This window comes from Oncorhynchus masou, chromosome 6, assembly GCF_036934945.1.
Source record: "Oncorhynchus masou masou isolate Uvic2021 chromosome 6, UVic_Omas_1.1, whole genome shotgun sequence".
Classification (NCBI taxonomy): domain Eukaryota; kingdom Metazoa; phylum Chordata; class Actinopteri; order Salmoniformes; family Salmonidae; genus Oncorhynchus; species Oncorhynchus masou.
This window is the reverse complement of record NC_088217.1, coordinates 10427409-10455009: the sequence shown is the minus strand read 5'-3', so window position 1 is coordinate 10455009 and position 27601 is coordinate 10427409. Positions and strand designations below refer to the sequence as shown.

General features: G+C 41.6%; 1 protein-coding gene across 1 annotated transcript in view; it reads right to left on the bottom strand.

Annotated features, from left to right (window-relative positions):
• grip2b (glutamate receptor interacting protein 2b) overlaps nucleotides 1-27601 on the bottom strand; it is a 217007-nt gene that overhangs the window by 125503 nt on the left and 63903 nt on the right. Inside the window, exons 3-4 of the mRNA XM_064967506.1 lie at nucleotides 15848-15983; nucleotides 12181-12326 (exon numbers count right to left, since the gene is read on the bottom strand). Coding sequence (XP_064823578.1) covers nucleotides 12181-12326; nucleotides 15848-15983 — 282 coding nt within the window. The remainder of the gene's footprint in view (nucleotides 1-12180; nucleotides 12327-15847; nucleotides 15984-27601) is intronic.

Here is a 27601-nt window from a genome sequence, read left to right as displayed (position 1 = left end):
ATGACAAATGGTTTGATGAAGAATGCAAAATTCTAAGAAAGAAATTGAGAAACCTCTCCAACCAAAAACATAGAGACCCGGAAAACCTGAGTCTACGCCTTCACTATGGTGAATCACTAAAACAATACAGAAATACACTACGGAAAAAGAAGGAACAGCATGTCAGAAATCAGCTCAATGTAATTGAAGAATCCATAGACTCTAACCACTTCTGGGAAAATTGGAAAACACTAAACAAACAACAACACGAAGAATTATCTATCCAAAATGGAGATATATGGGTAAACCACTTCTCCAATCTTTTTGGCTCTATAACAAAGAATAAAGAGCAAAAACATATACATGATCAAATACAGATCTTAGAATCAACTATTAAAGACTACCAGAACCCACTGGATTCTCCAATAACATTGAATGAGTTACAGGACAAAATAAAAACCCTCAAACCCAAAAAGGCCTGTGGTGTTGATGGTATCCTCAATGAAATGATCAAATATACAGACAACAAATTCCAATTGGCTATACTAAAACTCTTTAACATCATCCTTAGCTCTGGCATCTTCCCCAATATTTGGAACCAAGGACTGATCACCCCAATCCACAAAAATGGAGACAAATTTGACCCCAATAACTACCGTGGAATATGCGTCAACAGTAACCTTGGGAAAATCCTCTGCATTATCATTAACAGCAGACTCGTACACTTCCTCAATGAAAACAATGTACTGAGCAAATGTCAAATTGGCTTTTTACCAAATTACCGTACAACAGACCATGTATTCACCCTGCACACCCTAATTGACAACCAAACAAACCAAAACAAAGGCAAAGTCTTCTCATGCTTTGTTGATTTCAAAAAAGCCTTCGACTCAATTTGGCATGAGGGTCTGCTATACAAACTGATGGAAAGTGGTGTTGGGGGTAAAACATACGACATCATAAAATCCATGTACACAAACAACAAGTGTGCGGTTAAAATTGGCAAAAAACACACACATTTCTTCACACAGGGTCGTGGGGTTAGACAGGGATGCAGCTTAAGCCCCACCCTCTTCAACATATATATCAACGAACTGGCGCGGGCACTAGAAAAGTCTGCAGCACCCGGCCTCACCCTACTAGAATCTGAAGTCAAATGTCTGCTGTTTGCTGATGATCTGGTGCTTCTGTCACCAACCAAGGAGGGCCTACAGCAGCACCTAGATCTTATGCACAGATTCTGTCAGACCTGGGCCCTGACAGTAAATCTCAGTAAGACCAAAATAATGGTGTTCCAAAAAAGGTCCAGTCACCAGGACCACAAATACAAATTCCATCTAGACACTGTTGCCCTAGAGCACACAAAAAACTATACATACCTTGGCCTAAACATCAGCGCCACAGGTAACTTCCACAAAGCTGTGAACGATCTGAGAGACAAGGCAAGAAGGGCATTCTATGCCATCAAAAGGAACATAAATTTCAACATACCAATTAGGATTTGGCTAAAAATACTTGAATCAGTCATAGAGCCCATTGCCCTTTATGGTTGTGAGGTCTGGGGTCCGCTCACCAACCAAGACTTCACAAAATGGGACAAACACCAAATTGAGACTCTGCACGCAGAATTCTGCAAAAATATCCTCAGTGTACAACGTAGAACACCAAATAATGCATGCAGAGCAGAATTAGGCCGATACCCACTAATTATCAAAATCCAGAAAAGAGCAGTTAAATTCTATAACCACCTAAAAGGAAGCAATTCCCAAACCTTCCACAACAAAGCCATCACCTACAGAGAGATGAACCTGGAGAAGAGTCCCCTAAGCAAGCTGGTCCTGGGGCTCTGTTCACAAACACACCCTACAGAGCCCCATGACAGCAGCACAATTAGACCCAACCAAATCATGAGAAAACAAAAAGATAATTACTTGACACATTGGAAAGAATTAACAAAAAAACAGAGCAAACTAGAATGCTATTTGGCCCTACACAGAGAGTACACAGCGGCAGAATACCTGACCACTGTGACTGACCAAAAATTAAGGAAAGCTTTGACTATGTACAGACTCAGCGAGCATAGCCTTGCTATTGAGAAAGGCCGCCGTAGGCAGATATGGCTCTCAAGGGAAGACAGGCTATGTGCTCACTGCCCACAAAATGAGGTGGAAACTGAGCTGCACTTCCTAACCTCCTGCCCAATGTATGACCATATTAGAGAGACATATTTCCCTCAGATTACACAGATCCACAAAGAATTCGAAAACAAATCCAATTTTGAAAAACTCCCATATCTACTGGGTGAAATTCCACAGTGTGCCATCAGAGCAGCAAGATTTGTGACCTGTTGCCACGAGAAAAGGGCAACCAGTGAAGAACACGCACCATTGTAAATACAACACATATCTATGCTTATTTATTTTATCTTGTGTCCTTTACCATTTGCACATTGTAAAAACACTGTATATATATATAATATGACATTTGTAATGTCTTTATTGTTTTGAAACTTCTGTATGTGTGATGTCTACTGTTAATTTTTATTGTTTATTTCACTTTATATATTATATACCTTACTTGCTTTGGCAATGTTAACACATGTTTCCCATGCCAATAAAGCCCCTTGAATTGAATTGAAATTGAGAGGGAGAGAGAAAATAGAGATAGAGCCAGAGAGAGAGAGAGATCAAGAGAAAGGGAGAGAGAGAGAGAAAGAGATTGAGAGCAAGAAATAGAGACATTAGAGAGAGGGAAAAAGAGAGAAAGGTACAGAGAGACAGAGACAGAGACAGATAAAGAGAGAGGGATAAAGAGAGATATAGAGAGACATAGAGAGATAAAGAGAGGGATAAAGAGAGAGAGAGAGACAGAGAGAGAGATAAAGAGAGAGAGAGAGAGAGAGAGAGAGAGAGAGAGAGAGAGATAAAGAGAGAGGGAGAAAGAGAGAGAGAGAGAGATGAGAGAGATAAAGAGAGAGAGAGAGAGACAGAGAGAGATACAGAGAGAGAGATAAAGAGAGAGGGATAAATAGAGAGAAAGAAAGAGAGAGAGAGACAGAGAGACAGAGAGACAGAGAGAGATAAAGAGAGAGGGATAAATAGAGAGAAAGAAAGAGAGAGAGACAGAGAGACAGAGAGACAGAGAGAGATAAAGAGATAGAGAGACAGAGAGAGATACAGAGAGAGGGAGAAAGAGAGAGACAGAGAGACAGATAAAGAGAGAGAGACAGAGAGATACAGAGAGAGGGATAAAGATACAGAGAGACAGATAAAGGTACAGAGAGAGAGATAAAGATACAGAGAGACAGAGAGATACAGAGAGAGGGATAAAGATACAGAGAGACAGATAAAGGTACAGAGAGAGAGATAAAGATACAGAGAGACAGAGAGATACAGAGAGAGGGATAAAGATACAGAGAGACAGATAAAGGTACAGAGAGACAGATAAAGGTACAGAGAGAGAGATAAAGATACAGAGAGACAGAGAGATACAGAGAGAGGGATGAAGGTACAGAGAGAGAGATAAAGATACAGAGAGACAGAGAGATACAGAGAGACAGATAAAGGTACAGAGAGACAGATAAAGGTACAGAGAGAGAGATAAAGATACAGAGAGACAGAGAGATACAGAGAGAGGGATAAAGGTACAGAGAGAGAGATAAAGATACAGAGAGACAGAGAGATACAGAGAGACAGATAAAGGTACAGAGAGACAGATAAAGGTACAGAGAGACAGATAAAGGTACAGAGAGACAGATAAAGGTACAGAGAGAGATAAAGGTACAGAGAGACAGATAAAGGTACAGAGAGAGGGATAAAGATACAGAGAGACAGATAAAGGTACAGAGAGAGGGATACAGATACGGAGAGACAGATAAAGGTACAGAGAGAGGGATAAAGATACAGAGAGACAGATAAAGGTACAGAGAGACAGATAAAGGTACAGAGAAGTACAGAATGGTAAAGGTAGTGAGAGACAGATAAAGGTACAGAGAAGTACAGAATGGTAAAGGTAGTGAGAGACAGATAAATGTACAGAGAACTACAGAATGGTAAAGATAGTGAGAGACAGATAAAGGTACAGAGAAGTACAGAATGGTAAAGGTAGTGAGAGACAGATAAAGGTACAGAGAAGTACAGAATGGTAAAGGTAGTGAGAGACAGATAAAGGTACAGAGAAGTACAGAATGGTAAAGGTAGTGAGAGACAGATAAAGGTACAGAGAGACAGATAAAGGTACAGAGAGAGAGATAAAGATACAGAGAGACAGAGAGATACAGAGAGAGGGATAAAGGTACAGAGAGAGAGATAAAGATACAGAGAGACAGAGAGATACAGAGAGACAGATAAAGGTACAGAGAGACAGATAAAGGTACAGAGAGACAGATAAAGGTACAGAGAGACAGATAAAGGTACAGAGAGAGATAAAGGTACAGAGAGACAGATAAAGGTACAGAGAGAGGGATAAAGATACAGAGAGACAGATAAAGGTACAGAGAGAGGGATACAGATACGGAGAGACAGATAAAGGTACAGAGAGACAGATAAAGGTACAGAGAGAGGGATAAAGATACAGAGAGACAGATAAAGGTACAGAGAGACAGATAAAGGTACAGAGAAGTACAGAATGGTAAAGGTAGTGAGAGACAGATAAAGGTACAGAGAAGTACAGAATGGTAAAGGTAGTGAGAGACAGATAAATGTACAGAGAACTACAGAATGGTAAAGATAGTGAGAGACAGATAAAGGTACAGAGAAGTACAGAATGGTAAAGGTAGTGAGAGACAGATAAAGGTACAGAGAAGTACAGAATGGTAAAGGTAGTGAGAGACAGATAAAGGTACAGAGAAGTACAGAATGGTAAAGGTAGTGAGAGACAGATAAAGGTACAGAGAAGTACAGAATGGTAAAGGTAGTGAGAGACAGATAAAGGTACAGAGAAGTACAGAATGGTAAAGGTAGTGAGAGACAGATAAAGGTACAGAGAAGGACAGAATGGTAAAGGTAGTGAGAGACAGATAAAGGTACAGAGAAGTACAGAATGGTAAAGGTAGTGAGAGACAGATAAAGGTACAGAGAAGTACAGAATGGTTAAGGTAGTGAGAGACAGATAAAGGTACAGAGAAGTACAGAATGGTAAAGGTAGTGAGAGACAGATAAAGGTACAGAGAAGTACAGAATGGTAAAGGTAGTGAGAGACAGATAAAGGTACAGAGAAGTACAGAATGGTAAAGGTAGTGAGAGACAGATAAAGGTACAGAGAAGTACAGAATGGTAAAGGTAGTGAGAGACAGATAAAGGTACAGAGAAGTACAGAATGGTAAAGGTAGTGAGAGACAGATAAATGTACAGAGAACTACAGAATGGTAAAGATAGTGAGAGACAGATAAAGGTACAGAGAAGTACAGAATGGTAAAGGTAGTGAGAGACAGATAAAGGTACAGAGAAGTACAGAATGGTAAAGGTAGTGAGAGACAGATAAAGGTACAGAGAAGTACAGAATGGTAAAGGTAGTGAGAGACAGATAAAGGTACAGAGAAGTACAGAATGGTAAAGGTAGTGAGAGACAGATAAAGGTACAGAGAAGTACAGAATGGTAAAGGTAGTGAGAGACAGATAAAGGTACAGAGAAGGACAGAATGGTAAAGGTAGTGAGAGACAGATAAAGGTACAGAGAAGTACAGAATGGTAAAGGTAGTGAGAGACAGATAAAGGTACAGAGAAGTACAGAATGGTTAAGGTAGTGAGAGACAGATAAAGGTACAGAGAAGTACAGAATGGTAAAGGTAGTGAGAGACAGATAAAGGTACAGAGAAGTACAGAATGGTAAAGGTAGTGAGAGACAGATAAAGGTACAGAGAAGTACAGAATGGTAAAGGTAGTGAGAGACAGATAAAGGTACAGAGAAGTACAGAATGGTAAAGGTAGTGAGAGACAGATAAAGGTACAGAGAAGTACAGAATGGTAAAGGTAGTGAGAGACAGATAAAGGTACAGAGAAGGACAGAATGGTAAAGGTAGTGAGAGACAGATAAAGGTACAGAGAAGTACAGAATGGTAAAGGTAGTGAGAGACAGATAAAGGTACAGAGAAGTACAGAATGGTAAAGGTAGTGAGAGACAGATAAAGGTACAGAGAAGTACAGAATGGTAAAGGTAGTGAGAGACAGATAAAGGTACAGAGAAGTACAGAATGGTAAAGGTAGTGAGAGACAGATAAAGGTACAGAGAAGTACAGAATGGTAAAGGTAGTGAGAGACAGATAAAGGTACAGAGAAGTACAGAATGGTAAAGGTAGTGAGAGACAGATAAAGGTACAGAGAAGTACAGAATGGTAAAGGTAGTGAGAGACAGATAAAGGTACAGAGAAGTACAGAATGGTAAAGGTAGTGAGAGACAGATAAAGGTACAGAGAAGTACAGAATGGTAAAGGTAGTGAGAGACAGATAAAGGTACAGAGAAGTACAGAATGGTAAAGGTAGTGAGAGACAGATAAAGGTACAGAGAGAGATAAAGGTACAGAGAGACAGATAAAGGTACAGAGAGAGATAAAGGTACAGAGAGACAGATAAAGGTACAGAGAGAGATAAAGGTACAGAGAAGTACAGAATGGTAAAGGTAGTGAGAGACAGATAAAGGTACAGAGAAGTACAGAATGGTAAAGGTAGTGAGAGACAGATAAAGGTACAGAGAAGTACAGAATGGTAAAGGTAGTGAGAGACAGATAAAGGTACAGAGAAGTACAGAATGGTAAAGGTAGTGAGAGACAGATAAAGGTACAGAGAAGTACAGAATGGTAAAGGTAGTGAGAGACAGATAAAGGTACAGAGAAGTACAGAATGGTAAACGTAGTGAGAGACAGATAAAGGTACAGAGAAGTACAGAATGGTAAAGGTAGTGAGAGACAGATAAAGGTACGAGAGAGATAAAGATACAGAGAAGTACAGAATGGTAAAGGTAGTGAGAGACAGATAAAGGTACAGAGAGACAGATAAAGGTACAGAGAAGTACAGAATGGTAAAGGTAGTGAGAGGCAGATAAAGGTACAGAGAAGTACAGAATGGTAAAGGTAGTGAGAGACAGATAAAGGTACAGAGAAGTACAGAATGGTAAAGGTAGTGAGAGGCAGATAAAGGTACAGAGAAGTACAGAATGGTAAAGGTAGTGAGAGACAGATAAAGGTACAGAGAAGTACAGAATGGTAAAGGTAGTGAGAGGCAGATAAAGGTACAGAGAAGTACAGAATGGTAAAGGTAGTGAGAGACAGATAAAGGTACAGAGGAGTACAGAATGGTAAAGGTAGTGAGAGGCAGATAAAGGTACAGAGAAGTACAGAATGGTAAAGGTACAGAGAGACAGATAAAGGTACAGAGAAGTACAGAATGGAAAAGGTAGTGAGAGACAGATAAAGGTACAGAGAGACAGATAAAGGTACAGAGAAGTACAGAATGGTAAAGGTAGTGAGAGACAGATAAAGGTACAGAGAAGTACAGAATGGTAAAGGTAGTGAGAGACAGATAAAGGTACAGAGAAGTACAGAATGGTAAAGGTAGTGAGAGACAGATAAAGGTACAGAGAAGTACAGAATGGTAAAGGTAGTGAGAGGCAGATAAAGGTACAGAGAAGTACAGAATGGTACAGGTAGTGAGAGACAGATAAAGGTACAGAGAAGTACAGAATGGTAAAGGTAGTGAGAGACAGATAAAGGTACAGAGAAGTACAGAATGGTAAAGGTAGTGAGAGAGAGATAAAGATACAGAGAAGTACAGAATGGTAAAGGTAGTGAGAGACAGATAAATGTACAGAGAACTACAGAATGGTAAAGATAGTGAGAGACAGATAAAGGTACAGAGAAGTACAGAATGGTAAAGGTAGTGAGAGACAGATAAAGGTACAGAGAAGTACAGAATGGTAAAGGTAGTGAGAGACAGATAAAGGTACAGAGAAGTACAGAATGGTAAAGGTAGTGAGAGACAGATAAAGGTACAGAGAAGGACAGAATGGTAAAGGTAGTGAGAGACAGATAAAGGTACAGAGAAGTACAGAATGGTAAAGGTAGTGAGAGACAGATAAAGGTACAGAGAAGTACAGAATGGTTAAGGTAGTGAGAGACAGATAAAGGTACAGAGAAGTACAGAATGGTAAAGGTAGTGAGAGACAGATAAAGGTACAGAGAAGTACAGAATGGTAAAGGTAGTGAGAGACAGATAAAGGTACAGAGAACTACAGAATGGTAAAGATAGTGAGAGACAGATAAAGGTACAGAGAAGTACAGAATGGTAAAGGTAGTGAGAGACAGATAAAGGTACAGAGAAGTACAGAATGGTAAAGGTAGTGAGAGACAGATAAAGGTACAGAGAAGTACAGAATGGTAAAGGTAGTGAGAGACAGATAAAGGTACAGAGAAGTACAGAATGGTAAAGGTAGTGAGAGACAGATAAAGGTACAGAGAAGTACAGAATGGTAAAGGTAGTGAGAGACAGATAAAGGTACAGAGAAGTACAGAATGGTAAAGGTAGTGAGAGACAGATAAAGGTACAGAGAAGGACAGAATGGTAAAGGTAGTGAGAGACAGATAAAGGTACAGAGAAGTACAGAATGGTAAAGGTAGTGAGAGACAGATAAAGGTACAGAGAAGTACAGAATGGTTAAGGTAGTGAGAGACAGATAAAGGTACAGAGAAGTACAGAATGGTAAAGGTAGTGAGAGACAGATAAAGGTACAGAGAAGTACAGAATGGTAAAGGTAGTGAGAGACAGATAAAGGTACAGAGAAGTACAGAATGGTAAAGGTAGTGAGAGACAGATAAAGGTACAGAGAAGTACAGAATGGTAAAGGTAGTGAGAGACAGATAAAGGTACAGAGAAGTACAGAATGGTAAAGGTAGTGAGAGACAGATAAAGGTACAGAGAAGGACAGAATGGTAAAGGTAGTGAGAGACAGATAAAGGTACAGAGAAGTACAGAATGGTAAAGGTAGTGAGAGACAGATAAAGGTACAGAGAAGTACAGAATGGTAAAGGTAGTGAGAGACAGATAAAGGTACAGAGAAGTACAGAATGGTAAAGGTAGTGAGAGACAGATAAAGGTACAGAGAAGTACAGAATGGTAAAGGTAGTGAGAGACAGATAAAGGTACAGAGAAGTACAGAATGGTAAAGGTAGTGAGAGACAGATAAAGGTACAGAGAAGTACAGAATGGTAAAGGTAGTGAGAGACAGATAAAGGTACAGAGAAGTACAGAATGGTAAAGGTAGTGAGAGACAGATAAAGGTACAGAGAAGTACAGAATGGTAAAGGTAGTGAGAGACAGATAAAGGTACAGAGAAGTACAGAATGGTAAAGGTAGTGAGAGACAGATAAAGGTACAGAGAAGTACAGAATGGTAAAGGTAGTGAGAGACAGATAAAGGTACAGAGAATTACAGAATGGTAAAGGTAGTGAGAGACAGATAAAGGTACAGAGAAGTACAGAATAGTAAAGGTAGTGAGAGACAGATAAAGGTACAGAGAAGTACAGAATGGTAAAGGTAGTGAGAGACAGATAAAGGTACAGAGAGACAGATAAAGGTACAGAGAGACAGATAAAGGTACAGAGAGAGAGATAAAGGTACAGAGAAGTACAGAATGGTAAAGGTAGTGAGAGACAGATAAAGGTACAGAGAAGTACAGAATGGTAAAGGTAGTGAGAGACAGATAAAGGTACAGAGAGAGATAAAGGTACAGAGAGACAGATAAAGGTACAGAGAGAGATAAAGGTACAGAGAGACAGATAAAGGTACAGAGAGAGAGATAAAGGTACAGAGAAGTACAGAATGGTAAAGGTAGTGAGAGACAGATAAAGGTACAGAGAAGTACAGAATGGTAAAGGTAGTGAGAGACAGATAAAGGTACAGAGAAGTACAGAATGGTAAAGGTAGTGAGAGACAGATAAAGGTACAGAGAAGTACAGAATGGTAAAGGTAGTGAGAGACAGATAAAGGTACAGAGAAGTACAGAATGGTAAAGGTAGTGAGAGACAGATAAAGTTACAGAGAAGTACAGAATGGTAAACGTAGTGAGAGACAGATAAAGGTACAGAGAAGTACAGAATGGTAAAGGTAGTGAGAGACAGATAAAGGTACAGAGAGAGAGATAAAGATACAGAGAAGTACAGAATGGTAAAGGTAGTGAGAGACAGATAAAGGTACAGAGAGACAGATAAAGGTACAGAGAAGTACAGAATGGTAAAGGTAGTGAGAGGCAGATAAAGGTACAGAGAAGTACAGAATGGTAAAGGTAGTGAGAGACAGATAAAGGTACAGAGAAGTACAGAATGGTAAAGGTAGTGAGAGGCAGATAAAGGTACAGAGAAGTACAGAATGGTAAAGGTAGTGAGAGACAGATAAAGGTACAGAGAAGTACAGAATGGTAAAGGTAGTGAGAGGCAGATAAAGGTACAGAGAAGTACAGAATGGTAAAGGTAGTGAGAGACAGATAAAGGTACAGAGAAGTACAGAATGGTAAAGGTAGTGAGAGGCAGATAAAGGTACAGAGAAGTACAGAATGGTAAAGGTACAGAGAGACAGATAAAGGTACAGAGAAGTACAGAATGGAAAAGGTAGTGAGAGACAGATAAAGGTACAGAGAGACAGATAAAGGTACAGAGAAGTACAGAATGGTAAAGGTAGTGAGAGACAGATAAAGGTACAGAGAAGTACAGAATGGTAAAGGTAGTGAGAGACAGATAAAGGTACAGAGAAGTACAGAATGGTAAAGGTAGTGAGAGACAGATAAAGGTACAGAGAAGTACAGAATGGTAAAGGTAGTGAGAGGCAGATAAAGGTACAGAGAAGTACAGAATGGTAAAGGTAGTGAGAGACAGATAAAGGTACAGAGAAGTACAGAATGGTAAAGGTAGTGAGAGACAGATAAAGGTACAGAGAAGTACAGAATGGTAAAGGTAGTGAGAGAGAGATAAAGATACAGAGAAGTACAGAATGGTAAAGGTAGTGAGAGACAGATAAAGATACAGAGAAGTACAGAATGGTAAAGGTAGTGAGAGACAGATAAAGGTACAGAGAAGTACAGAATGGTAAAGGTAGTGAGAGACAGATAAAGGTACAGAGAAGTACAGAATGGTAAAGGTAGTGAGAGACAGATAAAGATACAGAGAAGTACAGAATGGTAAAGGTAGTGAGAGGCAGATAAAGGTACAGAGAAGTACAGAATGGTAAAGGTAGTGAGAGGCATATGAATGATGTTGCCGCCGTTAAATCACAGGTTATACTGGGCTCGTCTCCAGTAACCGACGGACAGCAATGATACATAGACAGAACATTATTACAAATCTGTAAGGTCATGCAGAATTGGTTAGGCTTGTAAAGTTCAAATGGCAGCGTTAAATGTCTGTTTTACTAGAATGGCAGACCGGGGAACACATAGAGATGGGCAACACTGATATCATACTGGCAGACCACGTAAACTGAGCAGGTAAAACTCTCGACTGTATCTGATGACTGGGGCCTGTATTACCTGATGACTGGGGTCTGTAGTACCTGATACCTGGGGCCTGTAGTATCTGATGACTGGGGCCTGTAGTATCTGATGACTGGGGCCTGTAGTATCTGATGACTGGGGCCTGTAGTATCTGATGACTGGGGCCTGTAGTATCTGATGACTGGGGCCTGTAGTATCTGATGACTGGGGCCTGTAGTATCTGATGACTGGGGCCTGTAGTATCTGATGACTGGGGCCTGTAGTATCTGATGACTGGGGCCTGTAGTATCTGATGACTGGGGCCTGTATTATCTGATGACTGGGGCCTGTAGTATCTGATGACTGGGGCCTGTATTATCTGATGACTGGGGCCTGTAGTATCTGATGACTGGGGCCTGTATTATCTGATGACTGGGGCCTGTAGTATCTGATGACTGGGGCCTGTAGTATCTGATGACTGGGGCCTGTATTATCTGATGACTGGGGCCTGTAGTATCTGATGACTGGGGCCTGTAGTATCTGATGACTGGGGCCTGTAGTATCTGATGACTGGGGCCTGTAGTATCTGATGACTGGGGCCTGTAGTATCTGATGACTGGGGCCTGTAGTATCTGATGACTGGGGCCTGTAGTACCTGATGACTGGGGTCAAGACTAAGGAAAAGAGAAAGCTTCCACACACACCAATCAACCACAAATCAATCAATCAATCAAATCAAGCTGCTCCTACCTGAAGGGGGCAGTTCGTACTCTACTTCCAGCACAACTCGTTCTCCCACGTTCTTCAACAAACTGATGATCTCTTCATGTCTCAGCTTGGTCAGGTTGATGCCATTGACTGACTTGATGTAGTCGCCAACGTTCAGCTGATCACTCCTGTTAGACAGGATCATAAAGACATACAGTATTATCTAGCTGATATTTATAGATCCGGCCTTTCATTAAACCTTTAGCCATCAGGATCTATGACAGATAAATAACAAGGTGTTTGTTCATATCTATAATGTTAAACATAATTTAAAATTAATACTTACATAATCAATAACAATCAAATTCTGTAGTATGGCAACTATAAAACTTATATCTTGTCAGTGTCTTTCTACAGAGAGTCAACATATGTTCATTTAGATGGTAATTAGGAATGTTATTTATTTTCTCTCCCCCTTGGCACACACACGCACGCACGCACGCACGCACGCACACACACACACACACACACACACACACACACACACACACACACACACACACACACACACACACACACACACACACACACACACACACACACACACACACACACACACACACACACACACACACACACACACACACACACACACACACCTTGGGCCTTGGTAATTTGGCACAATGATGCCTATCAAAAATATATTACCAACCCAGCAGTAGTCTCCTCGCTTCAGGGAGAAAACACATTTCAGGACAAACATTCTATTTCATATATTCTACAACACAACATTCTGGTTCCATTATATTCTACAACACAACATTCTGGTTCCATTATATTCTACAACACAACATTCTGGTTCCATTATATTCTACAACACAACATTCTGGTTCCATTGTATTCTACAACACAACATTCTGGTTCCATTATATTCTACAACACAACATTCTGGTTCCATTGTATTCTACAACATAACATTCTGGTTCCATTATATTCTACAACACAACATTCTGGTTCCATTGTATTCTACAACACAACATTCTGGTTCCATTATATTCTACAACACAACATTCTGGTTCCATTGTATTCTACAACATAACATTCTGGTTCCATTATATTCTACAACACAACATTCTGGTTCCATTGTATTCTACAACACAACATTCTGGTTCCATTATATTCTACAACACAACATTCTGGTTCCATTATATTCTACAACACAACATTCTGGTTCCATTATATTCTACAACACAACATTCTGGTTCCATTATATTCTACAACACAACATTCTGGTTCCATTGCATTCTACAACACAACATTCTGGTTCCATTATATTCTACAACACAACATTCTGGTTCCATTGTATTCTACAACATAACATTCTGGTTCCATTATATTCTACAACACAACATTCTGGTTCCATTGTATTCTACAACACAACATTCTGGTTCCATTATATTCAACAACACAACATTCTGGTTCCATTATATTCTACAACACAACATTCTGGTTCCATTATATTCTACAACACAACATTCTGGTTGCAAGTTCCACTCAGACAAACAGATAGGACCAGACAGTGTTATCATATATAATTTTTTGGCCCATCCGCCAGACAGAGTTAATCGATGCGTTCCTTGTTGGTTGTGAGTGAGTGCCAGATAGATGACTTTTGGTTTGAAGTATTGAAGGCGGACTCCACCGGAAAATGTTTTTTGATGTTTGTTATAATAGGATTGTGAGGTAGAGCGGTAGGAGTCTACAATGTCAATCAAATACTCCATCTGACAAAGTCCTCTCCTCTGCTACTGTACATTTTTTTTTTAAACACATCTTGTTTCAAATGTAATTCTACCTACTATACATAGAATAATACTATGATGTTGCAAGCTACTTATCGTTGGAAATGAAAACATAAAGTAAGCGCCTTTGATGCTTGTCCTAGATGAGGACTTCTCACACACCCACTGAGATTAAAGTGATCACAGATACACATGTTGGCAGATCTACAATGACAACAGACTATTGTGCTGCTATATAGGAGTCTCACACGTCAGTGATACTAACCACAGCCACTGTGAAGCACCCATGAGCCTGACAAGCGACTTGCATGTGACAATTAATACTACTTTGTTGGTACATTGCTAATTTAGCTGATATTGTAGCTGCATTAAATATGCCAGTCATACGTAAATTGAGACTTTTACATGCCCCACTTTCTTTATTCAGAGTCAGACAGCTTTGGATAAAAGCCACTTTTCTAAAATAAATTGTCCAGCTAAGGCTAAAGCATAGAAAATACAACTTGCAGAGCAGCTCAACTGTAAATCTCCTAGGGGAAAAGCCTTCTTTAAAAGCCAAACAGGTCAGTCAGTAGCCCAAGCGCATAATGCCCAAAGACCAAGACTCTGTGCCTATTTTTAGCATCATCACCCAAGTCCTTAGACATTGTCTCAAATGACACCCTAGTCCCTATATAGTGTACTGCTTTTGACCAGACCCCTATGGGGGGATAGGATGCCATTATGGACAGATCCCTTGTTTTTACAAATCTGCCCCTAGTGAAATGGTTCCTCCTACATCAAGGCCTGATTGGCTGATACAGCGTGACTGCGGTTTCAGACAAAATGGCACCTTATTCCCTATGTAGTGCACTAGGTTTGACCAGGGCCCACAGGACAGTAGTGTGTTATGGAGGGGAAATGGTGCCATTTGGGACTCAGCCTGGGTCAGAGGCTGTTAATGGTGGGTGAGAGGCTGGAGGTCTAGGCACTAGGAAGGGAACATGTATCCATCCACATTGAGTAAGCATGAGGGGCTGAAGGTCTAGCAGAGCTGAAGGAAAATGTTCCTTTGATATAATATACTGTACACTGACTGTACAAAACATTAGAAAATAATATTGAGTTGCACCCCTGATTTTGCCCTCAGAACAGTCTCAATTTGTCAGGGCATGGTCAGTACAAATGTGTCGAAAGCGTTCCACAGGGATGCTGGCCCATGTTGACTCCAATGCTTCCCACAGTTGTGTCAAGTTGGCTGGATGCCGTTTGGGTGGTGGACCGTTGTTGATACACACGGGAAACTGTTGAGAGTGACAAACCCAATAACGTTGCATTTCTCGTCACAAACCAGTGCGCCTGGTACCTACTACCATACCCCGTTCAAAAGCACTTAAATATTTTGTCTTGCACATTCACCCTCTGAAAGGCACACATACACATTCCATGTCTCAATTGTCTTGCTCAATTGAAATGTTCCTAATGTTTTGAACACTCAATGTATGTTTAATGGGCAATACAGATGTCTAGCCTATTGTTGGCAGACCTCTCTCTCCTGTGTGTTCCGGTCGATGAAAGCTCAAGTCAGAGTTGACCTCTCTCTCCTGTGTGTTCCGGTCGATGAAAGCTCAAGTCAGAGTTGATCTCTCTCTCCTGTGCATTCCGGTCGATGAAAGCTCAAGTCAGGGTTGACCTCTCTCTCCTGTGTGTTCCGGTCGATGAAAGCTCCCTCTCTCTCCTGTGTGTTCCGGTCGATGAAAGCTCCCTCTCTCTCCTGTGTGTTCCGGTCGATGTAAGCTCAAGTTAGAGTTGACCTCTCTCTCTCTTCTATCTTGACGTGCTTGCTTGCTTGCCTGTCTCATACCCTCATGGAATACTTTCACAAAAAAAAAGTCAATACCTCATTGTTCACAAAAGTGAGATCTCACCTGGCAGCCAGTCCTCCTGGTCGTAGGTTGGAGACGCGGGGCTTTCCGTCCTTGTCTGTTCCTCCAGAGATGGTGAGGCCCAAGGTGCTGCCTTCCTTCTTAATCAGCTCTACTATCGTCACGCCCCGCAGATCTTCTACCCCAAACACAAACACACACAGCACACACAGACACAGTCAATAATAGTATGGATGTTATAGTAACCAAGCCTTCACAACCACAAGGACACTTAGGCTGCGTTTATACAGGCCGACAAATTCTGATCAGCTGTTTCCCATAATTGGACAAACAATCAGAATTGGCCATAGAACCACATGAACCACTGAGGTAACATCTGGTTAGTATATATCAGCTCTTCTACCCATAAACACAACCAAGGTTTTAATGGCTATATATTAGCTTAGTGAGCTTTCTCAGCATGTACTGTTGCTCTAATGACTTGGAACAGGAGTTTTTCCAGACCGTCTCCAACACAATCTTTCTCTGCAATCTGCTTCTCGTTTGGCCCAAGAGTCACACTGAACCTTTAGTGAATATGACATATGTAACTCATGGGTATTCACAATGCATGGTACACAAGAGATATATTGCATCATCTGTCCTTCTCTTATGTGTGGCCCTTAAACGTAAAAGCCCACAGCCATTGGATAGGTGTCGAGCAGTGGGTCTCCATCCTGATCCTGGGGTCCCAAAGCTTTTTTTGGTCCCCGGGACCATGATTAAGATCCTCTGGTTTAAAGGAATAGATGTTGAGAGGAACAAGCCTAAGAACGTGATACAAAAGAGGAGTTGTCTGTTTTGTTCACTAGGAGTCTCGTCCTCAGGATGTAATTGGTGTGTTGTCTGATTTGTTCAATAGGATGTAACTAGTGTCAGTCAAGTAAGAGCGCCAGAGGCATAATAGTCATTTAAAGTGAAACAGTGTAGCTACTTGTAAAGAAAGTGATTATGAACCCCACAAACGTTGTGACCAGGTGCTATTAATCACCCCAAACAACTCCAAACAGGTAGACCTACTCCAAACAACACTAAACAGGTAGACCTACTCCAAACAACCCTAAACAGGTAGACCTACTCCAAACAACCCCAAACAGGTAGACCTACTACAAACTACCCCAAACAGGTAGACCTACTCCAAACAACCCTAAACAGGTAGACCTACTCCAAACAACCCCAAACAGGTAGACCTACTCCAAACAACCCCAAACAGGTAGACCTACAACACTAAACAGGTAGACCTACTCCGAACAACCCCAAACAGGTAGACCTACTCCAAACAACCCCAAACAGGTAGACCTACTCCAAACAACCCCAAACAGGTAGACCTACAACACTAAACAGGTAGACCTACTCCAAACATCCCCAAACAGGTAGACCTACTCCAAACAACCCCAAACAGGTCGACCTACTCCAAACAACCCTAAACAGGTAGACCTACTCCAAACAACACTAAACAGGTAGACCTACTCCAAACAACACAAAACAGGTAGACCTACTCCAAACAACCCCAAGCAGGTAGACCTACTCCAAACAACCCCAAACAGGTAGACCTACTCCAAACAACACTAAACAGGTAGACCTACTCCAAACAACACAAAACAGGTAGACCTACTCCAAACAACCCCAAGCAGGTAGACCTACTCCAAACAACTCCAAACAGATATACCTACTCCAAACAACCCCAAACAGGTAGACCTACTCCAAACATCCCCAAACAGGTAGACCTACAACACTAAACAGGTAGACCTACTCCAAACATCCCCAAACAGGTAGACCTACAACCCCAAACAGGTAGACCTACTCCAAACATCCCCAAACAGGTAGACCTACTCCAAACAACCCCAAACAGGTGGACCTACTCCAAACAACCCCAAACAGGTAGACCTACTCCAAACAACCCCAAACAGGTAGACCTACTCCAAACATCCCCAAACAGGTAGACCTACTCCAAACATCCCAAAAAAGGTAGACCTACAACCCCAAACAGGTAGACCTACTCCAAACATCCCCAAACAGGTAGACCTACTCCAAACAACCCCAAACAGGTGGACCTACTCCAAACAACCCCAAACAGGTAGACCTACTCCAAACATCCCAAAACAGGTAGAGCTATTCCAAACAACCCCAAACAGGTAGACCTACTCCAAACAACCATAAACAGGTAGACCTACTCCAAACAACCACAAACAGGTAGACCTACAACCCTAAACAGGTAGACCTACTCCAAACATCCCCAAACAGGTAGAGCTACTCCAAACAACCATAAACAGGTAGACCTACTCCAAACATCCCCAAACAGGTAGACCTACAACCCCAAACAGGTAGACCTACTCCAAACATCCCCAAACAGGTAGACCTACAACCCTAAACAGGTAGACCTACTCCAAACATCCCCAAACAGGTAGACCTACTCCAAACATCCCCAAACAGGTAGACCTACTCCAAACAACCCCAAACAGGTAGACCTACTCAGAACAACCATAAACAGGTAGACCTACTCCAAACAACCATAAACAGGTAGACCTACTCCAAACAACCATAAACAGGTAGACCTACTCCAAACAACCCCAAACAGGTAGACCTACTCCAAACAACCATAAACAGGTAGACCTACTCCAAACAACCCCAAACAGGTAGACCTACTCCAAACAACCCTAAACAGGTAGACCTACTCCAAACAACCCTACAGAATCCCCAGTCAACGTGCTTTCTCTGCTGAGTTTATAAAACGTTAAAACGAGCATCACAGTTGTATTATGTCCAGTGTTGTCAACACATTACGTTGCTGTTACTCACGTCCCTATTGCAGTATACAGCCCTTCATATTTGTATTTATTACGGATCCCCCATTAGCTGTTGCCAAGGCAGCAGCTACACTTCCTGGGGTTTTAACAGCATGTACACAAGTCCATTTAATCCACAGTTGAATTAGTCCCCTCGTTAAGGGCTTGTAAGTAAGAATTTCACTGTAAGGCGAAATACCTGTTGTATTCGGCGCATGTGACAAATAGAATTTGATTTGATTTAAAGTAGTGGGGGGTTAAAAACTCACGTCCTGTTGTAAATCAAAGGAGAAGATCCAGGCTTGCGCTCTCAACATCCACCCAAAGGAATCTTCTTTCTTTCTAACAGACCTTTCCCACTGAAACTCTGACATGTTCAAAAGCGAATACTGGAACAATATTTCTAACTTAGAACTTGGGGAATGGTCAGAGGTGATCTATAGAACACTAATGTAATTTAGTTTTCTATTTTGTGATGTCATTAAACATTTAATAAAGGAAATACTGTAACTTGGAGTGTATACCCACTACATGTATGAAGGTTCCATACTATGTGTTTTGCATGTAATATGAAAAAATATGAAAGTGTTTTTGTTAAGAGAAGGATGTGATTTGAGAAGCTATAAGAGATAATTGTTAACCATGGACTTTGCACTGTGAGTAGTTACCGCCCTGAGTGAGGTCACAGAGCATGTCAGCCTGCCAGAACCGCCACTTTCCTGCACACTGTATAAATGATGGGTTAAGAGAGTACATACCAGACCAGAAAGATGTGAAGCTACAGCTGCACGTTTAAAGTGGTTTGAACGCTGAATCTCAACACGAGGTAGAGACGATGAACTCATCTCCCGGACAATCACTGGTATGGCTGATTAGCAAATTTAAGAAGGACCATTCTGCTACTCTGCTCAAACCATCGTATTAGGCTACTCTCATCACCCCACTGGGAAACCATTGATAAGGCTGGCTAGCCTACCTTCAACGAAGCATCATCAAGAGTGAATGGAAGGAAAATAAACTCTGTAGTTCTGTTCAGGACTACATGACAAGTCACTGGATACCGGACAACTACAAAGAAGGACAACAGTATAAGACTTGTCAGAACCATTTTGGACAATCAGAGCCTTACAAGCGTGCAGCGAAAAGGCCCAACCCCCTTTCTAAGGGGGCCCTGTTCAGTGAGAGCTCCACGGCGACCCCAGACATTTCACGTAAATACATTCATGATTTCTTACTCAAAGTGGGTGGCGGTTTGTCTGCAAAGTATATGGTTAATGTAGGTGAGAGTAGTTTCGGAACAATGTTAAGTGTCTCAGTCCCTCTCTCTCTCTCTCTCTCCCTCTCTCTCCCTCTCCATCTCTTCTTTAATAAGCAGCCATGTTGTTGTCATTCTGCTAGGGACCTGTTTTCAGCTAATTATGTCTCTAGACAATAACTGGTGCAGTGTGTATGTTTATCCTGTGTTCCCACTTAATTAAACAGTAAATAAATAATTAAACCAATTTGTGTAGTACTGAATCATGAGTAAGGCTCGGGTTTTTGCAGATGCAAGGAGGTTTACGACTGTTCAGAATTATGATGTGATACGAGGTTATGATTAATACGCTGACTGTTTATAGATGTGATAGGTAAATACCTTTAACTATTTAAATAAACACGCTCGCTAGGTCCAAGGTAAATACCTTTAGCTCTTTAAATAAACACGCTCGCTAGATCCAAGTTAAATACCTTTAACTCTTTAAATAAACACGCTCGCTAGATCCAAGGTAAATACCTTTAACTCTTTAAATAAACATGCTCGTGGTGTGCTAGATCCAATGAGTTAATTGTTACATGACTAATTTCATTGGGTATCAATTAAACATAGTCGGTTAATTAGATAAATAACAGTCTTCAGATTGATGTTTATGTCAAGTCATGACAATGGACATTTTTCCTCTATGATATTCCCTGACGGATCTTAGAGAGCTATTTATAACCTGTCAGAAATGTCCCGTTGATTAACAACTGGCCATCTTAGCTAGATGGTTAGTTTAGGTTAACCAGCTCTCTTGGTTATCATGGCCAGATTACGTGCCCAGGGCCCTCGACCACAAGGGGGCACACATTGAATTTGTTGAGTCACTCATGTATCATATGAAAACACATAAGACATAGCAAAATAAGGAGAACTACAGGAAATTAAATTTAAAATGTCAGCATCTTTTCTCTGCCAAAACAAGAGAGCTGTGAACAGCTTCGACAGTTTGGGGTCGCTTGGATCGAGATGTGGGGGTTCGTTACTATGCCGATAAATGACCATGTCCATCCAGACCTTTGCCATCTGCCACCGAACCTTCTCCAATAGTAATTGAGCAGCCCTGCTCTAGGGGTTTGTGACAACGAAAAGGAAGCTAACCTATGTTTTGGCAGGGACGTTTGGTAGGGAGACCTGATACCTATGTTTTAGCAGGGAAGTTTGGTAGGGAGACCTGATACCTATGTTTTAGCAGGGACGTTTGGTATGGAGACCTGATACCTATGTTTTAGCAGGGACGTTTGGTATGGAGACCTGATACCTATGTTTTAGCAGGGAAGTTTGGTAGGGAGACCTGATACCTATGTTTTAGCAGGGACGTTTGGTATGGAGACCTGATACCTATGTTTTAGCAGGGACGTTTGGTATGGAGACCTGATACCTATGTTTTAGCAGGGACGTTTGTTAGGGAGACCTGATACCTATGTTTTAGCAGGGACGTTTGGTAGGGAGACCTGATACCTATGTTTTAGCAGGGAAGTTTGGTATGGAGACCTGATTTGTAACGACAAAAATCATTATATAGAAATTGTACATTGTAAACCCAAACGTGTAAGTTTCATTCTCGAATAAATCAAAAAATAATTCGGTGAGGTTGTATGGAGCAGGTTTGTGTATTCTTGTCTTCGGGATATTTTATTATCTATTTAAATTATTTGGTCTGATCAGTGGAACAATTATTTAATAGAAAATAATGCTATTATATATCGTCACTAAAATTGCTGTGACTAAAACTAGACTAAAACTAGACTACACATTGGTGGTGGACGATTTTGGAATCTTGAAAAGTGTTATATACACTGAGTGTACAAAACATTAAGGACACCTTCCTAATATTAAGGGCACCTTCCGTATCCTCTGCAGCAGAGTTAACTCTGGGTCTTCCTTTCCTGTGGCGGTCCTCATGAGATCCAGTTTCATCATAGAGCTTGAAATTGTCCGCATTGACTGACCTTCATGTCTTATTAAAGTAATGATAAGGAATACCTAGGATAGGATAAGTAATCCTTCTCACCCCCCCCCCCCCCCCTTAATGATTTAGATGCACTATTGTAAAGTGGCTGTTCCACTGGATGTCAGAAGGTGAATTCACCAATTTGTAAGTCGCTCTGGATAAGAGCGTCTGCTAAATGACTTAAATGTAAATGTAAATGTAATGATGGAATGTCATTTCTCTTTGCTTATTTGAGCTGTTCTTGCCATAATATGGACTTGGTCTTTTACCAAATAGGGCTATCTTCTTTATACCTACCTTCAGAACACAACTGATTGGCTCAAACGCATTAAGAAGGAAAGAAATTCCACAAATTAACTTTTAAAAAGGCACACCTGTTAATTGAAATGCATTCCAGGTGACTACCTCATGAAGCTGGTTGAGAGAATGCTAAGAGTGTGCAAAGCTGTCATCAAGGCAAAGGGTGACTACTTTGAAGAATCTAAAACCTAAAATATATTTTGATTTGTTTTTCACTTGTTTGGTTACTAATTGATTCCATATGTGTTATTTCATAGTTTTGATCTCTTCACTATTATTCAACAACATAGAAAGTAGTAAAAAAAAATATATATATATATTGAATGTGTAAGTGGTGCGTAACTGGTGGCAGTGAAGTCAGACGCAGGAGAGCAGAACTAGGTAATAGCCGGAGCAGTTTAATTTCAAAACCAACGGCATAAAGTATAAACCAACATGGGTAGAAAACCTGACGCGCACCAGTAACCATGTGCACAAGCACTTACAACAAACAATACCACACAAAGACATGGGGGGAACAGAGAGTTAAATACACAACACTTAATGAGGGAAATGAGAACCAGCTGTGTAGGAAAACAAGACAAAACAAATGGAAAATGAAAAGCGGATCGATGACTGCTAGAAGACCGGCGTCGCCGCCCGCCGCCCGAACAAGGAGAGGAACCGACTTCGGCAGAAGTCGTGATAGTACCCCCCCAGCCGCGCGCCACGCGCCGACACCGGCCTCGACACCGGCCCCACAAACCGCTAACCCAGCTTCCGGCAGGGCAGGCGGAGGGGCAGGTTTCGGGTCGAGAGCCAGCGTCACGGAACGTTTGATCCAAGTTAAACAATTTCAAGGCAATGCTACAAAATACTAATTGAGTGTATGTAAACTTCTGTCCCACTGGGAATATGATGAAATAAATAAAAGCTGAAATAAATAATTATCTCTACTATTATTCTGACATTTCACATTCTTAAAATAAAGTGGTGGTGATCCTATAACTGCCCTAAGACTGGGAATTGTTACTTGGATTAAATGTCAGAAATTGTGAAAAACTGAGTTTAAATGTGTTTAGCTAAGGTGTATGTAAACTTCCTGACTTCAACTGTATGACTTTACATATAAGAAATATGTACAAATGGACATGCAAATGTGAATTTTCTGCTTGCATGTAACACATTTTGACAAAAATAAATGTACTATATACATGCAAATGTGCATATCATTTTTCTGTGCACTACAGTATTGTACAGTATTGACTTTTCTCAGTAAACTTTTACCTACTGTTGAAATCGGTATCTAAAAAGCTCAGTGTGAAACACAATAGCGTTCAGCTCGACAAAACCGACCTTCTGGTATAGTTCACTTTGTAGTCAGTGTCAACAACAAAAAATACAACAAAAGTGACATTTGTATATAACTAATATTTCCAGGGTTGACTGACATGGTTAACTGTTTAAAGAAAACATTTTGACCAGTACAGCTCACACGATGACAAAAAATTTTTGGTGCCATTGGCCAATTTACTGACACAATAACTAGGTTATGAATCATGAATTAAATGTTTTGGGTCGGTTACCTCATTCTGCAGACATGCAATAAAGTTGAGACGACCCATAAAACAGTTGTGACAATTGCACTTACAGTTTGAGAATGTTAAGACTGTTTCAGAAAATTGGCCAAAGTGATTGAGAAAAACGGTAAAAAGCTGTAGTGTACCATTACAGACAAACAAGCTATAGCTGTGGTGTACCATTACAGACAAACAAGCTATAGCTGTGGTGTACCATTACAGACAAACAAGCTATAGCTGTGGTGTACCATTACAGACAAACAAGCTATAGCTGTGGTGTACCATTACAGACAAACAAGCTATAGCTGTGGCGTACCATTACAGACAAACAAGCTATAGCTGTGGTGTACCATTACAGACAAACAAGCTATAGCTGTGGTGTACCATTACAGACAAACAAGCTATAGCTGTGGTGTACCATTACAGACAAACAAGCTATAGCTGTGGTGTACCATTACAGACAAACAAGCTATAGCTGTGGCGTACCATTACAGACAAACAAGCTATAGCTGTGGTGTACCATTACAGACAAACAAGCTATAGCTGTGGTGTACCATTACAGACAAACAAGCTATAGCTGTGGTGTACCATTACAGACAAACAAGCTATAGCTGTGGCGTACCATTACAGACAAACAAGCTATAGTTGTGGCGTACCATTACAGACAAACAAGCTATAGCTGTGGCGTACCATTACAGACAAACAAGCTATAGCTGTGGTGTACCATTACAGACATTTACATTTACATTTACATTTAAGTCATTTAGCAGACGCTCTTATCCAGAGCGACTTACAAATTGGTGAATTCACCTTCTGACATCCAGTGGAACAGCCACTTTACAATAATGCATCTAAATCATTAAGGGGGGGTGAGAAGGATTACTTATCCTATCCTAGGTATTCCTTGAAGAGGTGGGGTTTCAGGTGTCTCCGGAAGGTGGTGATTGACTCCGCTGTCCTGGCGTCGTGAGGGAGTTTGTTCCACCATTGGGGGCCAGAGCAGCGAACAGTTTTGACTGGGCTGAGCGGGAACTGTACTTCCTCAATGGTAGGGAGGCGAGCAGGCCAGAGGTGGATGAACGCAGTGCCCTTGCTTGGGTGTAGGGCCTGATCAGAGCCTGGAGGTACTGCGGTGCCGTTCCCCTCACAGCTCCGTAGGCAAGCACCATGGTCTTGTAGCGGATGCGAGCTTCAACTGGAAGCCAGTGGAGAGAGCGGAGGAGCGGGGTGACATGAGAGAACTTGGGAAGGTTGAACACCAGACGGGCTGCGGCGTTCTGGATGAGTTGTAGGGGTTTAATGGCACAGGCAGGGAGCCCAGCCAACAGCGAGTTGCAGTAATCCAGACGGGAGATGACAAGTGCCTGGATTAGGACCTGCGCCGCCTCCTGTGTGAGGCAGGGTCGTACTCTGCGGATGTTGTAGAGCATGAACCTACAGGAACGGGCCACCGCCATGATGTTGGTTGAGAACGACAGGGTGTTGTCCAGGATCACGCCAAGGTTCTTAGCGCTCTGGGAGGAGGACACAATGGAGTTGTCAACCGTGATGGCGAGATCATGGAACGGGCAGTCCTTCCCCGGGAGGAAGAGCAGCTCCGTCTTGCCGAGGTTAAGCTTGAGGTGGTGATCCGTCATCCACACTGATATGTCTGCCAGACATGCAGAGATGCGATTCGCCACCTGGTCATCAGAAGGGGGAAAGGAGAAGATTAATTGTGTGTCGTCTGCATAGCAATGATAGGAGAGACCATGTGAGGTTATGACAGAGCCAAGTGACTTGGTGTATAGCGAGAATAGGAGAGGGCCTAGAACAGAGCCCTGGGGGACACCAGTGGTGAGAGCGCGTGGCGAGGAGACAGATTCTCGCCACGCCACCTGGTAGGAGCGACCTGTCAGGTAGGACGCAATCCAAGCGTGGGCCGTGCCGGAGATGCCCAACTCGGAGAGGGTGGAGAGGAGGATCTGATGGTTCACAGTATCGAAGGCAGCCGATAGGTCTAGAAGGATGAGAGCAGAGGAGAGAGAGTTAGCTTTAGCAGTGCGGAGCGCCTCCGTGATACAGAGAAGAGCAGTCTCAGTTGAATGACTAGTCTTGAAACCTGACTGATTTGGATCAAGAAGGTCATTCTGAGAGAGATAGCGGGAGAGCTGGCCAAGGACGGCACGTTCAAGAGTTTTGGAGAGAAAAGAAAGAAGGGATACTGGTCTGTAGTTGTTGACATCGGAGGGATCGAGTGTAGGTTTTTTCAGAAGGGGTGCAACTCTCGCTCTCTTGAAGACGGAAGGGACGAACAAACAAACAGACAAACAAACTACAGCTGTGGTGTACCATTACAGACAAACAAGCTATAGCTGTGGTGTACCATTACAGACAAACAAGCTATAGCTGTGGTGTACCATTACAGACAAACAAGCTACAGCTGTGGTGTACCATTACAGACAAACAAGCTATAGCTGTGGCGTACCATTACAGACAAACAAGCTATAGCTGTGGTGTACCATTACAGACAAACAAGCTATAGCTGTGGCGTACCATTACAGACAAACAAGCTATAGCTGTGGCGTACCATTACAGACAAACAAGCTATAGCTGTGGCGTACCATTGCAGACAAACAAGCAATAGCTTTGGCGTACCATTACAGACAAACAAGCTATAGCTGTGGTGTACTATTACAGACAAACAAGCTATAGCTGTGGCGTACCATTACAGACAAGCAAGCTATAGCTGTGGCGCCTTCAAAGTGCCACATTCCATATCATCACTGCCTGATGAAATCCTTGTAACTTCAAATTTGGTGTTTTACATTTTTTTTACATTAATCAATATTATTGGTTGCCCTTTACCTCTGTATTCATCTGTTTCAGGCCCCTTGACCAATGAAATGTATTCAAAATAGCTTTTCATCAAAACTCTTAAGTCCATTGGCTCTCAAAACAGTCAAAGCAGTCGGTCAAACCCTGTATCTTGAAGAGGCTCTTGAAGAGAAGGGCGCATCTTCACTTTTCTAAGGAGATTTTGGTTAATATTTGAGTACAGTTGCCAGATATGATCAAAGATAAGGTGCACTTTAATCAATGTAATGTTGTATCTTTACATTTACATTTACATTTACATTTAAGTCATTTAGCAGACGCTCTTATCCAGAGCGACTTACAAATTGGTGAATTCACCTTCTGACATCCAGTGGAACAGCCACTTTACAATAGTGCATCTAAATCATTTAAGGGGGGTGAGAAGGATTACTTTATCCTATCCTAGGTATTCCTTGAAGAGGTGGGGTTTCAGGTGTCTCCGGAAGGTGGTGATTGACTCCGCTGTCCTGGCGTCGTGAGGGAGTTTGTTCCACCATTGGGGGGCCAGAGCAGCGAACAGTTTTGACTGGGCTGAGCGGGAACTGTCTTTCTGGAGTAAGACAAATATTTCTCAGATATAAAACTGCTGTTGATATTGTGTTTTGAGGGAAAGTGCAAATGAAATGGCTAGGTTGCTAGCTAAATAGATTTAGGTAACCCAAACAATTGTCACTGAATCTGACAGACAAAGTTTAATCTCCCCATGTTTTTAGCTCATAAATAATCTCTGCTTGTTTAAGAGTGAACAGATTGATTAGATGTGTGTGGCAGTTGCTAGCTAACTACTAGCTATCGTGTCATCAGCAAGGTTACTGCTAGTGTAAGAATATTTTGAAGATAAACACACAACGTAGAGGATGAGAGGATGAGAGTACTAACGGGCAATAGGGAATTGTCAATGTAAATAGGAGTTGGGTTTCAGTACAACAGCTGTTTAGAATCGTTGGAAAGTCACTCCTGAACTCAGAGCTACGTGTCCTACGGTCTGTACATTGAGTCTGGAGC